Source organism: Rhinolophus ferrumequinum, chromosome 13, assembly GCF_004115265.2.
Source record: "Rhinolophus ferrumequinum isolate MPI-CBG mRhiFer1 chromosome 13, mRhiFer1_v1.p, whole genome shotgun sequence".
In the NCBI taxonomy this organism is placed as follows: domain Eukaryota; kingdom Metazoa; phylum Chordata; class Mammalia; order Chiroptera; family Rhinolophidae; genus Rhinolophus; species Rhinolophus ferrumequinum.
In genome coordinates this window covers 58,908,214-58,923,204 of record NC_046296.1, presented here as the reverse complement: position 1 = coordinate 58,923,204, position 14,991 = coordinate 58,908,214, and the positions used below count along the sequence as shown (strand labels likewise).

The window sequence follows — 14,991 nt, the reverse complement described above, 5'->3', positions numbered from 1 at the left end:
CACTGACAGCTCCCGATCCTGCCTGCTCCGCCAACTTGGACGGCATCTCACCTGGCTTGTTGCAATGGCTTGTTGTTTGGCAGCCTGAAATGACTCCCACTTTTGTTTTCCAGCTTCAAGCCAGAGGAGCGTCAGTCCTCCAAGAGTTAAGTGTCGTGAAGGCACACAGGGTGGTTATGAAGTTCTTAGCAGGCAGCCAGGGCAAACCAGCATGTTTTGTCGGGTGCTTAGTCACGAACACTCCTCCCGACGCCGTCAGGGTCAGGACCAAATAAGGAAACAAGAGCCCTCTCTCCCCTCCCGCCCCTCCGCCCCTCCCTTGGAAATCGTTAGTTTATAGGTTTGTTCTAACAAAATGCTCATCCCTTTTCCCACAGAGCTGCATTCCCACAGAGGTGCAAGAACACAAAGGCATGTAAGGTGCAAAAGGTCTTTCATTTGGAAATTGAACTACTATTTACTGGATACTGTCTTAGTTTCCCCGGGCTGCCGTAACAAAGTACCACAAACTGGGTGGCTTATAAGAACAGACATTTATTCTCTCACAGTTCTGGAGACTAGAAGTCTGGAATCAAGGTGTCAGCAGGGCCGGGCTCCCTCCAAAGCCTCTCGTGTAGGAGGCTCCCTTGTTTCTTCCAGCTTCTGGCAGCCCAGGTGTTTGTTGGCTTGTGGCAGCATCACTCCAACCTCCGCCTCCATCTTCACACGGCATCTTCCCCCCTGTCTGTCTGTGTCCAAATTTCCTTCTTCTAAGGACATCAGTCATGTAAGATGCTATCATAGAAGGACACCAGGCAGATTGCATGAAGGGCCCATCCCTCCCCTGTGACCTCCTCTTAAGTAATTACATCTGTAACAACCCTATTCCCAAATAGGGTCACATTCTGAGGTCCTGGTGGAGAAGGTCACATCATATCAATTCAACCATAACAGGCACCTGTTATAAAGCTACAGTAAAACATAAAGTCCCCACTGAATGTGACCTTGTCTTTAAGAGGACTTTCCTTCTCTAAATTAAACTAGAACAGTGAGCTATTTTAAGTAAAATGAAAACTTACCTATAAGTCAGGCCATGTTCTCAAAAACAACTGAAAAACAAGGGATCGAACACTTGTCCATCCCACACTTAATAGCCAGTGATAAATCTGCAACATCTAAATAGCAAGTCAATTAACAGATTTGACAACTAATGCATTTATCCTTTCAACATATTTGAGGCCCTTCTGAATGCCAGGCACTGTTCTAAGCGCTGATGACACAGCAGAGAATAGAACAGACAAAAATCCCTACCCTGATAAGCTTATCGTCCGATAAGGAGAGGACAGGCAGACTGGAAGAATAAATGCGTGGCATGGCTACAGAGAGAAAAAGAAAGTGAGATGTGCAGTATGATTTTGATTTGCACTTTTCAACAGGGTGGTCAGAGGGCCACAATAAGGTGACAGACAAGCAAAGGCCTCGAGGAGGGGAGGGCTTGGCCATGGGTGGGGGGTGCACAGAGGATACAGCAAGTGCAAAATTCCATGACACAGGCCTTTGTGAGAACCACTTCGTACTCTCAGCGATGACAGAAACCATTGCTTTCAAACCCTCTCTTTGGGGCTGTGCTGATACAGACGTGGGGGTGAGGGCCAAGGCAGGAGACTAGTTGGAAGACCTGCAAAGAAGAGGGGTGACATCTGGGCCTGGAGTAGGCACAGAGGTGAGAACTGCTAGACTCCATGCCGAGGTCAGAAGCCATGCCATTCGCTGCTGGGGGCCCCGGGATGGAAGGAGTCTGGCCTCAAGAAGCAGGAAAGTAGGGACACTGTCAGCAGAGTGCGGAGGCCCAAGTGCTCAGTTTTGGACATTTTAAGTTTGTGTTATAGCCACTTTGTAATCTTAAAAAGAACACTCTAATGAGGTGGAAATAAGCTTTAAAAAATGCACTGCCAAAGGATATATTCCTAGTACAAACTGGTCAAAACTGCCTAGAGGGCATAGAGCCACAAAGGTGGTGAAGGAACTAAAACTAATTTTTTAAAGATGTGTCTAGCAGGAACAGGAAAATGAGCCATGTAACCTTTTGTTTCTAGTTGCTCTGGTTAAAAGTGGTGAGCTCGGGAGGGGAATGTGGAGGAAGAAGGGGGTCTTACTCTTCATGTATACCTCCTGCACCATTTTAATTTTTATCACCATATGCATGTATTAATTTTATAACAAAAAATTGGCAAGCATTTCTAATATGACTGTAAAAATCATGGGTCTAAGCAGAATGAGGTAGATTTCCATGTTCTTACGTGGAAGAATGTTCAAGATAATAAATGATTTAAGTTACTAATGATATGTGGACCGTGATTCTGTGCATGTATATGCATACATGTGTCTACGTATTTGTACATAGGAAGAGGTCTGGAAGGACAGGTATAACTTCACAGTGGTCACCCCTGGAAGGTGAGAATGCAGAAGGGTCTTAACAGGGCAACTCGCACGTTTTACAATATTGCATATTCCTCAACCGTTTTTGCCGACTTAAAAGTACTTATATGTGTTTTAATTTAAGCTTAAGGGCTTCCCTATACTTTTCTTCAGTCAGAGCTCAATTAAACCTCCACATTATCCACACAGGAGTTACTGAATATTTTAAACAGGCAGTAGGAACTTTTCAATCCCCCTTCTCTCTTATTCCTGCAAGAAAAAACTTAAATGACTATATTATTGATAAACTCTATTAAAGTTGTTTTCTTTTCCTCCACAGAAGTGTCAAACTATATATCTTTTAAGGTAAGCATGACTCTTCTAAGAATACAGAATAAACACATGACAAATGTGAATTTAACTCATGAATGAGAGAACCGCCAGGACAGTAAAAAAGCATTTGAGGAACTGAGTATTTATGGCCCATGAAGACAGAATTCGGGCCTCAAACTGCCAGGTTAAAGGAGTCAAAACTGGTCAACGTCCTTCAGGTGATAAAAGCATAGCCCTTAGGGTTGTTTGCACTAGAAATCATTTGCATCTCCTCTGGGCAAAAATCTACAAATTACAAGTCATCTCACAGGGCCCTAAGCAAGAGTAAATAGAAAATCAAAGAAAGACGCAGCCCCAGAGAGTGAAATCATCCCAGGGTAGCGGCTCTGTTAGGCTGTGCTCAGTATGATGTTGGAAAAACTTGCAATCCTCCCTTTGCCTGATTTATAAATGTTGGATATCTTTCTTAATATTAGATACAAATTTACTATTGGCAGCTGTGGCTTTCAATCTTCCAAATAGAGCTTGCTCTTATTATTAATCTACTTTTCACCATCTTTTGTGTCTGTTTTCAATCAGGAGGGAAAATTACCAAGTAATTCTGGAATTGCAATAATGTTCCATTATAAAAACTAAATATATTTTAATATTGTTTTGATACTCACCTTCATGGGTACTAAAATATTTTAGGAGCAATTTAGGAGCAATTTAAATTTTGTATCAGGACAAAAATAAATAAATAAAAAAGAGTCCACACATCTGCTTCGAGTTGAGACCAGCAACAACAAAAAAAAAGCACAATTGATACTAACTGCAGTTTACATGGGTTTTGGACATAGCTTTGGGCAAGTTACTGAATTTCTTAGCCTCAGCTTCCTCTTCTGTGAAAAATAAGACCTTCTTCACTATACTACTGCATGCGTGATTGGATGCTGACAGATAAAAAATTGCGATTCTACTGCTGTGCTCTTATTTCGTTATTATATGCATATTCACAAGTCAATTTCTGCTTTTTAGACTTCCTTGTAGGCTTCTTTTTTTTTTTTTAATTCAGCGATGGTTTTTAATATAGAAAATGACACATTTCTCTTTAAAAAGACAGAAAACAAATCTTAGCACACAGAAGTTAAAGCAACTATTAATCAAAAAAGTACAATAAACTTTAAAGGCCCCCTTAGCCTTCATATTAATTCTAATAAGGACTCCTCCTCACAGGAACCTAATCCTGAAGGTTTACCATAATGCCATACTTCCAACCCCTCGCCCCAGTTTAACAGCAAAAGGGAAAGACTCATATTCACAAGTAGATGGAAGTAATAATTACAGTACAGTAGAAATAAATCCAGTAGATAACTTCCGAACAAGTTACTTTACTCTGATGAAAAAAAGTAGTAGTTAGCAATTGAAAAGTTATCTTCCAAGGAAGATACCACATACATAAAGTAATGGTTTCTTTTTTTTTAATATTTGTCTTTTGCTACACGTATGTGTACTTTATCTTCTTGTGATTTAAAAAAGCATAAACTACTTTTTAAAAATCTTACCAATTGTTTTTCCAAAAAACAAAAAAATGAAAATTAAATTGTATTTCTCAGCCTTCTTTACTCTTTATAAAGAATGGTCTTTTAATGACCCCTAACATTAGATATGAAACTTTTTTAAAAAATCTCTCTCTCTCTCTTTCTGGCCAAATGCCACTTTAAACTGGAATCCCTTTCACATAATTTGCTATCACATTTATGAGAAACATAGAAAACACCAAAATGTGAATTTATCTAGAAGCTATTAAAATTACACACTTAGCTCACACAGCAGCTGTTCAGCTCTTCACGAGGCTCCTGAAAAATTAGTTTAAAAAAAAAAAAGCCTGCTCACTCAAATACATTAAATAAATATGCCATAAGAAGTAAAATTTCAATATCACAGCTTCAGAAAGAAACATACCCTCCCATTTACTCAATACAAGGTTCTAACCAGATGGTATCACATGAACCCAAACTGGGGTTGTGCTGCTTATTTAGGTGAAACCAGAAGAGGCAGCATTTTCAGGACTCTCCCATCTGGTTTATGCATGGGTGTGGTTAGGTATTTGGAAGCACTCTCATATTCAGCCTTTGATTTGCCCAAAATAACTTCATTAAGTATAGTCTGCATGCAAGAAGACTATGAGACCCCAAAAGCTTGAAAAATTAGTTTTAAAAATGGTACAGAAACTCTGAATATATTTAAAACTATTGAATTGTACACTTTAAATGTGTGAATTATATGATAGGTGAATTATACCTTAATAAAGCTTTTTTGGTACAGAAAATAGAAAAAGATGAGTAAAGAGTCATGCCATTATAGTTGATGTAGTTGTTGTAAATATAATTACATAATTTCAAATTGTTACTGCTTATATAAAATTGTTTTCATTACTCAATTGATATATTTTTGTATCTGTATAAAAGTAGGTAGTTATCTTGGGCTAAAATGGAATTTATCATTTTTCCAATTAAAAATGAATAAAAATATTTTTTCATTTAATGGCTTTTCTCTTAGTATAAGTATTTTCAGGGACAAATTAAAGTCATTAAGCAAGAGATAGGTTTAATTATTTGAAACTTAGAGTTAAATTTGACATTTAGATGAGTGTCCGTGTAAATGCTGAATTGATTTGTCCCGACTGGCAGAGCTGAAATATATTCTGCCCATTCAGAAAGACTTAAGACCCGCAAAATGTCAGAGGCCAAGACTATGTATAGTGTTTGGAGGGTAGAGAGGCCAGTGAAAGACAGAAAAATCAGGAAAGATATAGAAAAGGGCAATTAGATAATGACGAAAAGCTGATTTGGAAATCCAGTTTGCTATTTCACCAGCCAGACTATAGTCTGCTATCAAAAAGTCAATCAATTGGCTTCATTCAGTTTGAGATTTCAGGGGGAAAAAACCAAATAACTCCATGCTTAAGAGTTAAGATTAATTTGCTAAGCTTAAAAGTAACTTAAATCCATTTGTCTCTCTTACCTTACTTTGTGAATGACAAACCTCATAGCAAACCATAATTTTCTGCCTTGTTTTGGCAGAGAGAAAAAGTGGAAAACAACATAGTGTGGGTAATTTTCTGGTAAAAACAAGGAAATGTGGGAAATCTGAATGACAGCAAACATAAAAAAAAAAAAACCTTTAAGACATATATGAAAGGTATTATTTAGTCAATCATAAATTTAGAATCTGAATGTGTAATGCCTAAAATTTTGAAGAAGACAAGTGATGAAAATATATTATTCTTTAGTTATTTCAAGTAACTTAAGACAAAAATAACTTAAGAGAAAAATAAGTGCCTGGCTTCTAATCAGCAAATGCTGATTCTGAACTTTAGTGAATTTTTTTTCTGATAAAGGATGGAGAAATGTTGACTAAGAAATCCAACAAATCAAATGAAATTGTTAATAAGTTTGGTTATTGTTTTTTTTTAATATTACATCTGATCCCAGTCAAGAGGAAGGAAAAGAGAATATGAGCCAAGAGAAAATAAAGTTATTGAAGCATTATTTAAGTATCTGATGTTCTGGGTAAAATGGTTTGAAGTTCTCCCAAGATCTAGGAACTTTGCTTTTTAAATAAAAATTTTCTTAAGGGGGATTTTTGTACATTTTAATGCAACTTTACAAATTCTTTTCAAGACATGTCCAAAAAATGGGACGATAAGTCATATTGGAAAATGTGAATAATTCCAGAAATATAGAGACTTTTAGTTTCCTTTCAAACTTCATTTCCTTTTAATATTCATTCACCTGCAGCCCAAATTCTCCAGGTATTTTGCCAGATTTTATTTACTAACTATAAACTGGGTGATTACTTTTGCTTCATGAGATCAGTTAAACTAAAAAAAAAAACCACAAAAAACCTTTTAAGGCTAACGATGGTGACTGATTCTGAGAACACCGCAGAAGTTACTCTGGGCCTTTCTCCTGATTAGGGTAATTTCCACCCAGAGCAGTTTTTCCATAGCAGTAACAAACTAGTGTGGGAGACCCCAAGATGCAGGATCTGTATCTTTGAAAGTCAAACCTCAACAATGAAAACAAACAAAACAATGCAGACGAGACATGGCTGGCTTTGGTTGTAGTACGCCCTTCAAAATCTTCCGTTCTTGGTCGCTTCACCATAACCTAATTATTGGCTGGCAGCGCTCAAGTAAAACAGGTTTTTTTAAGCCTTATATTTACTAAGTGCTTTTTGTCAGTTCCTCACCTCTCTACCCACCCCAATCCTACTCCCAATTAATTATATGAAGAGTTTGAACAGTGCTGGAATTATAGTAAGTATTCGGTACATGTTGATGACAAAAATTATTGCCATTATCTAGAGACAGAAAACTATGTTCAATATTTAAATCCTAACCTATCTTAGCAATGTCTTCTAGAAAAAATCAAGTGTAAGTTGAATTCTTTCAAATTGCTCTCATTAGGATATTTGTTTATTTTTAAGCCCAAATGTTATCTCTCTCTAGCCTAGCTACATAAAATTGCTTTGCTCTCAAAGCAAATGCCATCGGGAAGAAAATGTAAGGGGACTATTCTAGATTAAAAGAACTCAGAGACATAACAAAATGCAATGTAACTTGATTGACTCCAGATCCAGAAATAAAAATCTACTCAAGACATTTTGAAAACAATTGGGAAATTAGAATACGGTCTGGGTATGGATTATATTATAGAATTGTTAATTTTATTAGGTATTATAATGGTATTGTAACTATAAAGAGGGATGTCTCTATTCTTTTGGGGGGGGATGTCTTAGAAGATGCAGGCTAAAATATTTAGGGATAAAGATTATGGTATCAGCAACTTATTTTCAAATAGTTCAACAAAATGTTATATATTTAAATATGGGGGGAAATGCAAATGTGAAAAAATGTTAACTGGTAAATCTAAGTAAAGAGTTTATAGGTGTTTATTGTACGATACTTTAACTTTTCTTTTTTTTTAAAGTTTATTGCGGTGACAATTGTTAGTAAAATCACATAGATTTCAGGTGTACAATTCTGTATGTCATCATTTATAAATCCCATTGTGTGTTCACCACCCGGAGTCAGTTCTCCTTCCATCACCATATATTTGATCCCCCCTACCCTCATCTCCCACCCCCTCCCCCCTTACCCTCTGGTAACCACTAAACTATTGTCTGTGTCTATGAGTTTTTGTTTCTCATTTGTTTGTCTTGTTCTTTTGTTGTTTTTGATTTATATACCACATATCGGTGAAATCATATGGTTCTCTGCTTTTTCTGTCTGACTTATTTCACTTAGCATTATACTCTCAAGATCCATCCATGTTGTCACAAATGGTCCTGTTTCATCTTTTCTTACCGCCGAATAGTATTCCATTGTGTATATATACCACAACTTCTTTATCCATTCATCTATCGAAGGACAACTTTTCAGTAGATGTAAATATTTTAAAATAAAAAGTTGGGAATAAAAATATAGCAAAAAAAATTTTTACTGAAAAACTACCACACATTTCTTTAAATGTTTTACTGTAATAATATATAATTACACATTATTATTACTTATTTACACTTTATAAAAAGCATACCTATTCATCATAAATAGTTCACCTGGAATTAACTACCTTAAATACAGAGGGTGCCAAAAAAAATGTATACACATTTTAAGAAAGGAAAAAACTGTATTAAAGTTGTAATACTCAATATATACCAGAAACAAAAGATGAATACAAGTCATGTGTATACACATTTTTGGCACCCCCAGTATATTATTTAACTTTCAGTGTTAATATATGAATGTCTTTATCTTCAATATAAATCAAAATAGCTCAGCACCTACTTTAGAGACAATGAGATGCCAGGTGTAAGGATCATGAGTTAATTGATTCAATTAAGTTGAAATTTTCAATAACTTTTTTCAGTAATTTCTTCTTTGTTTTTCTTCTTTATCTAGCATAGTCTGTTTTAAGCTCCAAGTAGCATCTTGAAATCCGGGATTTAAGTCTAATACTTTCTTGAAATCTTCCAAAGCATCATCAAAGTAACCTGTACCAGAATCCAAAACAAAAACGGAAAAGAGAAAAGAAGCTGAGTACTTCCCTCTATTATTCATAGCAAAGTTTGGATACACATACTTTTGTTTTCACGTTTACAAGCTTTCAACCACTCCTAGTGAAGAATATTTTTCCTCTTAATAATGATATCGGGCTGTTTGTCAAATTAACTTTGCCTGCCCTTATAGAATAATATACTTAAAATTAGCTATGGGTTTGTTTATTAAGATTTAATAGGTAAATTGCATAAATCATCATAAAATATCAACAATATTATATCACCTAGTTTACATAATTACAGGAAATTAATATTCTCTTTAACACTTTAAATGAGAAACAGTACATGTATTCCCTTGATCCCAAAGATCCAAAACCCCTTCACGTTATATTGTCTCCTGTGCCTTCAAAGATTTTAGCTCGGAAAAGTTTCACAGGTGACCATCAGCATTACCCTCATTTCGCAGTTGGGAACATACAGGCACAAAGTAATGGGGTCACCCTCACTCCTGCGCCTGGGTCCAATTCCCACCCCAGCGCTCTGCTGGGGTCTGTAATGCCTATCGAAAGCCCAAAATAAACTCAAAACAACTCCTTTGTTACAGGCTCTAAACCTAAATTTCACATAACTTTTAAGACTTAATAAATACTACATTTGTGTTACAACATTCGAGAGCTCTAAATTCAGAGAATGTAGTCAAGGACAAAGGGGGAAAAATTCTTACCCAGCCTATACAATATCAACCCTCTGTTGTAATATGGAACTTCAAAATTGGGTTGGACTTCTATGGCAGATGTGTAGTCATCCATGGCTTCATAAAAATCAACCCTGAAGTACTTGATTTGCCCCCTGTTGTTATACGCGGTAGCCAAATCCTCGGGGCTGCATTTGTTTTAAAGAAAAAGTTCACATTAAAAACACCGTGTTACCAAATTCCTCTCGTTTCCACTTTCATTCTCTTTTGGGTATTGTCAAACTTCATAGCCTATATATAACATGCAGTTTCCACACTGAGAAACCAAACTAAAGAAACAACGTGCAAAGAAATAAAGCAGTAGAATCCATTTTTGTTTAATCCCGTTACCTACTTTTGCAGGGTGATAGCAGTACAATGTCAATTGGAAAAGCACATTCATTTTATAGTGTGCTCAAAGCCCCTGTTCATTGCCAACTTGTTTTGCTGAATATAATATTAAAATCATTGTTCATTTCTAAGCACACGCCAGCAGGGCGAAGAAGACAGATCAGATTCAAGCTGAGCAAGGAGGGGAAGCCAGCCCAAACAAAGTTCCAGTTTGCTATGGACCTGTCACAAAGCAAATCATCAATTTTATTCTCTATATTTTTAAGTGATCCCAAAACAATGAGATTTGAAATCACTTTCCACCAATGAAGAAATACAAATTAACCCTAAGTGAAAATTCAACACGCTGGTCCCCAGGGAGTGCTTTCTGGGGGGAGAGTTGCCGTCCCTCCAGTTTTCGTTGGGATCCTCCCCAAGGCCAGGCTGGCTTCCTGCCAGGAGGGTATCAAGGCTCCAGTCCACTTAGGGGCTCCTGTATGCAGAATCAACTCTGCATCTGAGGGCTCCAGAGGCTGCCAAAGGAGCATTAAGTGAGCAGACTTTCCTGTAAGAGGTCAGACACCCAGGCAGCTCTGACAGCCACCAACAGCTCAGTAAGTCACAGCTCTCCCCAACCCATCCCACCCCAATCCTGCTGGACAAATCATTTGCATACAGGACATTCATGAGCTCTGCTCTGTGTCAGAGATGATTGTTTTCCTTTCTTTTTTTCCTAAAGGGATTCTCAAATTTGAACCAAACAGGGAAAATACAGCCTAAACTTAGGTCATTGCTTCGTTATATCGCATAGTGCCAAGTACAGTCCTCAGAAAATGCAACACTGCAGTCAATGTTATTCAAGTTATGTCCCCTTTAACATCTTGATCCTTGAGATGTCAGACGGGGACTGTAACTACTACTGCCATAACAGGTACTTACAGCCTAGGGGTCTCCTTCAAATTTGCTAATGATGGAGAGGAACCACGGCAACTTCTGAAAATGTCTGTTTCCGTGAGCTATGACTGACAGAGTGGGTACAAGAACAGTTCTGGATGCCATTAGCACTATTATTAAAACCTAGAGAACAAGAGGCACACTCCCTTCATCTATCTCTGTTATGATACTAGGTAAACTGCTAACCCATGAAGAGTTTTAAGAAAAATGCAGCCTCAGGACTCCAGTAAGGCTCTAGTAATTAAATTTCTAAGCTTCAAAACTTTGTTACGAAGTTCTTACATTCAGAGGATCATAGAATGTTTGATATAGAATTAGACCTCATTACACCAAATTCTAAAAGCCTAGTTTGATGTGGCAGTTATTCCATATTTTAAAGACTTGGGCTAAGAGCTGAAGCCAAACATTTTTCTGTAATATTGAAATTTTTATAATAATAGTATTTATCATAATGCAATTTAACCAGGTTACCTAATCCAAATGTGGATTTTTAGCATTTGCTAACTTTAGCAAAGAAAAAACATTTGGAAATCAGGTTATGGCTAAGGATGTACTTTTGAATATTAAGAGAAAATGTTATAAACCATTCAGAGTGAAAGGCATTCAAAGACCGCAAATACTGTTTTCAAATGATTCAGTGACCCAATATTTTTAAAATAAATTTAAACGCTAAAAGATGCACGTAAGGGGAAAAGCTGGAGAAACAGAATTCCGTTTCAATCCATGAGTTCCTAGAATTTCAGAACTGTAAGGAAACTGAAGGTTTATTTTACAGATGAAAAACTGAGACTGAGGACAGGTACGAGCTATGTGGCAGGGGATTCAGACACGCTGAGCTCCCTTCCACTAAACCATGCAGGTTTTTTTCCCTAATCTGGCAAGGAGCAGACGTTACCTTTGCTACAAGCACACACTGTGCTCTTAGGCTGAGATGAGCAAAGGACGAAGAGTACGATTAGATGGCATCAACATACCTGTTGCTGATGAACATTGTTTGAAACCTACTAGGTAAGTCTATTCTTCCAGCTTGAAACAAGGATAGAAAACTGTGTGTTCTATGCTTACTAATTTTTTTTTTGCAGGGGAGTGGGAGGGGTGCCATTTTATTGCCTATTCAGAACCTTCTATAAACTATTATTTTGGTATACTATTCACACAAAAAAAAGCGATTTTATTTTCCTGGCTCAATTCATTTGAATCTAACAAATAAGAATCTTAAGCCTCACACAAAAGACTAGCTGCCATCCTCTCAAGAAAAACCAAATCCTTGAAGGGAAAGGAGGGTGAGGGTGCAGACAACTCAAAATTGTCCAAAAAGCTGTTCATTCAAACCCTGTCTGTTCTTTCTTTTCTCATCCTGGTCCGCTCCACACCATCAACAAGAAGGAGGCAAAACGTGGAGTAAGAACAAATGCTCCACATCCAGGCACAAATCCAAGGCGTTCTGGGCGAGCAGGCATTAGAAGGTGAGGTTGCTCACCTCACAAAAATGAAAGACAAGCAGACACTACAGCCTTTCTGGTAGAAGTACACACCACCACCCGTTAAGTTTTCTCGCCATAATACTGACTCTGAATTGGATCAAACGTCAAGATTTAACTACCCCACTCACAAGCACTGTTGTAGACAGAAGTCTACATTACACGGCATCAGAGGGATGAATTCAGCAAATCCGATATACGGGGGACTCCCACGACACACGACTCGGTGTGCCCAACAAATTAAGTACGGGGGTGGGGGAGGGGAGAAGGGGAGCCGGTAAAGAAACCTGATGTGCACACGCGGACGAACTCTAAAAGCAAACCAAGCAAATAACACGACAACTTTATTGATCCATCAGTTAGGTTGCAACACTGACTGGATACGTGATACTAGGAATTATGTGGGAATAACGGTACTGTGGCTACGTCTTCTTAAGAATCCTTAATTAGAAATGCATTCTGAAATATCTACAAATAACATGAAGTCTGGGTGAAGCGATCGTGTTTAAGCCGAATCATGGTTACCTGGAGGTTCATTGTACTATTTTCCATACATTGAAAAAAGCATTTGTTCACGACACGTGAAACACCGTCGCCTGGGAGGTTGGGGTTGGGGTCGCGGTACCGTGTGCTGGCTCAGCACTACCCAAACGTGTCACCTCGCCCTCACCAGGTCGCGGATATCCCATCTGTTAAAATCACGGGTGGAAAAGCCCTCAGCTCTGAGTCTCTTGATACAGAGTAAGGTGAAAGGGGGACACCCGGGGTGAGAAACAGCTGGCGCTCCGGGTGTCCCCAAGGAAGGCGCAGGGGACTGCGCTCCAAGACTCTGTCCTCGCCGCCTTTCTGAGAACACAAGCATCTATCCGCTGGGTCCGCGGTGCCCTTGAGCTCAGGTGGCTGAGCAAAGAGGCCGGAGGACTCCGACCTCCCCCCTGGAAAACACGCCGCGCACCCCACTTCTCGCGATAGTTACCTCACGGGAGCCCCTCCTGCGGGGGCTGCACAGGCGCACTGGCGAATGTAAGCAGAATAGAGCGCCTCGGCCTCTGCGTATTCACCTTTCTTGAAATGAGCCTGGGCGAGTGCTAGGGTTGCGTGGGTTTGCTGCTCCTGCTGCCCTTCCATAGCGGTCGGAGGCCTAGCTTTCGCCAGTTAATGGCGTTAATTTCTGCGGCGGCACCACCAGGCCGCTTCTGCCCCTGGAATTGAACCTGACAGCTAAACTTCCGCGTTCGCAAAGGGGGGAAGTTTGTGCCTTGTGAGGAGCCATCATCTCGCGAGATCAATGTTGTGTTGCTGGCAGAGATCGCAAGCTTACTGAAAGCGTGGACAGAGGCCGGTGAAGTGCAGTTCCGTTGTTGTTACTGCTGGTCCCGTTCGCCTCATTTCCCAGGAAAGTAGACCAAACTCGATTCCAAATGCGTGGTCTGATGTTGCGAGGAGCTTGCCCTTTGTTACCGTGAATGGGGAAAGGGGACTGACTGCCGGAAGCGAAAGAAACCTTGGTTTATGAATGGCGAATTCGCTAGGAATTGGCCGTGAATCTATTGCAGCGCCTAAAGGGTTCCAGCGTCCACCTTAGCAAAACATCCCTCAGAGGATGGGCTGTGGTTACTGTGAGTTTAGTTGCCCAACGGTCCTGCCGCCCCAGACCCTAGGTTGCGAACTTCTCAACCTTTTTTGATCCTCTGGAATAGTGTAAGCATTAAATAGTATTTCATGTTGACAGTCTGTGGTCCATGATGTTACTTTACATTCCCTGGCTGCTCATGCCAAAGGGAAACCCAGATAGTAATTTAAATACGTTTAATTCTAGTAAAAATTAGGTAAAATGAACAATACTGAGAGATTAAAAAAACAATTCTATTCATAATAGCATCAAAAGGAATAAAATGTTTAGGAGTTAACTAACCTAGGAGGTGAAAACTTGTATAATGAAAATTATAAAACATTGCTGAAACAGACATCCCACGTTCATGGACTGTAAAACTTAATATTGTTAAGATGTTAATACTATCTAAAGCGATCTACAAATTCAATGAAATCCCTCAAAACTCCAGTGATATTTTTACAGATATAGAAAAATCCATTCAAAAATTCACATGGACTCTCAAGGGATCCCAAATAGGCAAAACAATCTTGAAAAAGAACAAAGTTGACGAATTCATGCTTCTTGATTTCAAAACTTACTACAAAGCTATAGTATTCAAAACAGCATGTCATAAAGACAGTCTTCTCAATGAGTGGTGCTGGGAAAACTGAATATTCACATGCAAAAGAATGAAGTTGGATACTAACCTAACACCATGTTAAAAAAAAAATTAACTCAAAATGGATTAAAGACCTAAATGTAGAAGCTAAAAATTACAAAATTCTTTGAAGAAAACAAGCTAAAAGCTTCATGACATTAGATTTGGCAATGATTTCTTGGATATGACACCAAAAGCACAGGCAACAAAAGAAAAAATAGACAAATTGGACTTCATGGAAATTAAAAACTTTTGTGCAAGAAACAACTATCAACAGAGTAAAAAGACAACACAGATAATGGGATAAAATATCTGCAGATCATGTTATCTGATAAGAACAGGAAATGCAGAGATGGAGTTCCGTGGGGCAGGCGGGGCTGGTGTGTCCATCTAATAGTAGACACACCAGGGAATCTGACATGGTATCTTCATCACACTTGAGATCTCTAGTCTTTAGGATACTGGA

The 14,991-nt window shown here is 38.6% G+C and overlaps 1 protein-coding gene across 2 annotated transcripts; it reads right to left on the bottom strand.

Annotated features, from left to right (window-relative positions):
• Window positions 1-538: 538 nt before the first annotated feature.
• Window positions 539-13,750, bottom strand: TTC32 (tetratricopeptide repeat domain 32). 2 transcript variants are annotated; one of them, XR_004424881.1, is made up of 4 exons: window positions 13,250-13,750; window positions 9,500-9,657; window positions 8,564-8,769; window positions 539-774 (listed from the first exon to the last, which is right to left on the bottom strand). XR_004424881.1 is itself a non-coding variant. In XM_033125642.1 (3 exons), exons 1-3 carry the CDS (start codon window positions 13,399-13,401, stop codon window positions 8,642-8,644), a joined length of 438 nt encoding a protein of 145 aa, XP_032981533.1. In that variant the 5' UTR covers window positions 13,402-13,750; the 3' UTR covers window positions 8,186-8,641. The 2 variants fall into 2 exon arrangements, 1 of the variants encoding a protein (XP_032981533.1); XM_033125642.1 differs by lacking the exon at window positions 539-774 and having other exon boundaries at window positions 8,186-8,769.
• Window positions 13,751-14,991: the final 1,241 nt, after the last annotated feature.

Bases quoted from the DNA above. Each gene is read 5' to 3' on its own strand.
- TTC32 (XM_033125642.1), bottom strand. From the start codon at position 13,401: ATGGAAGGGCAGCAGGAGCAGCAAACCCACGCAACCCTAGCACTCGCC. The intron at 9,658-13,249 runs GTAACTATCGCG...AAACAAATGCAG, and splicing joins GCAGGAGGGGCTCCCGTGAG to CCCCGAGGATTTGGCTACCG. The intron at 8,770-9,499 runs GTAAGAATTTTT...ATTCTGGTACAG, and splicing joins GTTGATATTGTATAGGCTGG to GTTACTTTGATGATGCTTTG.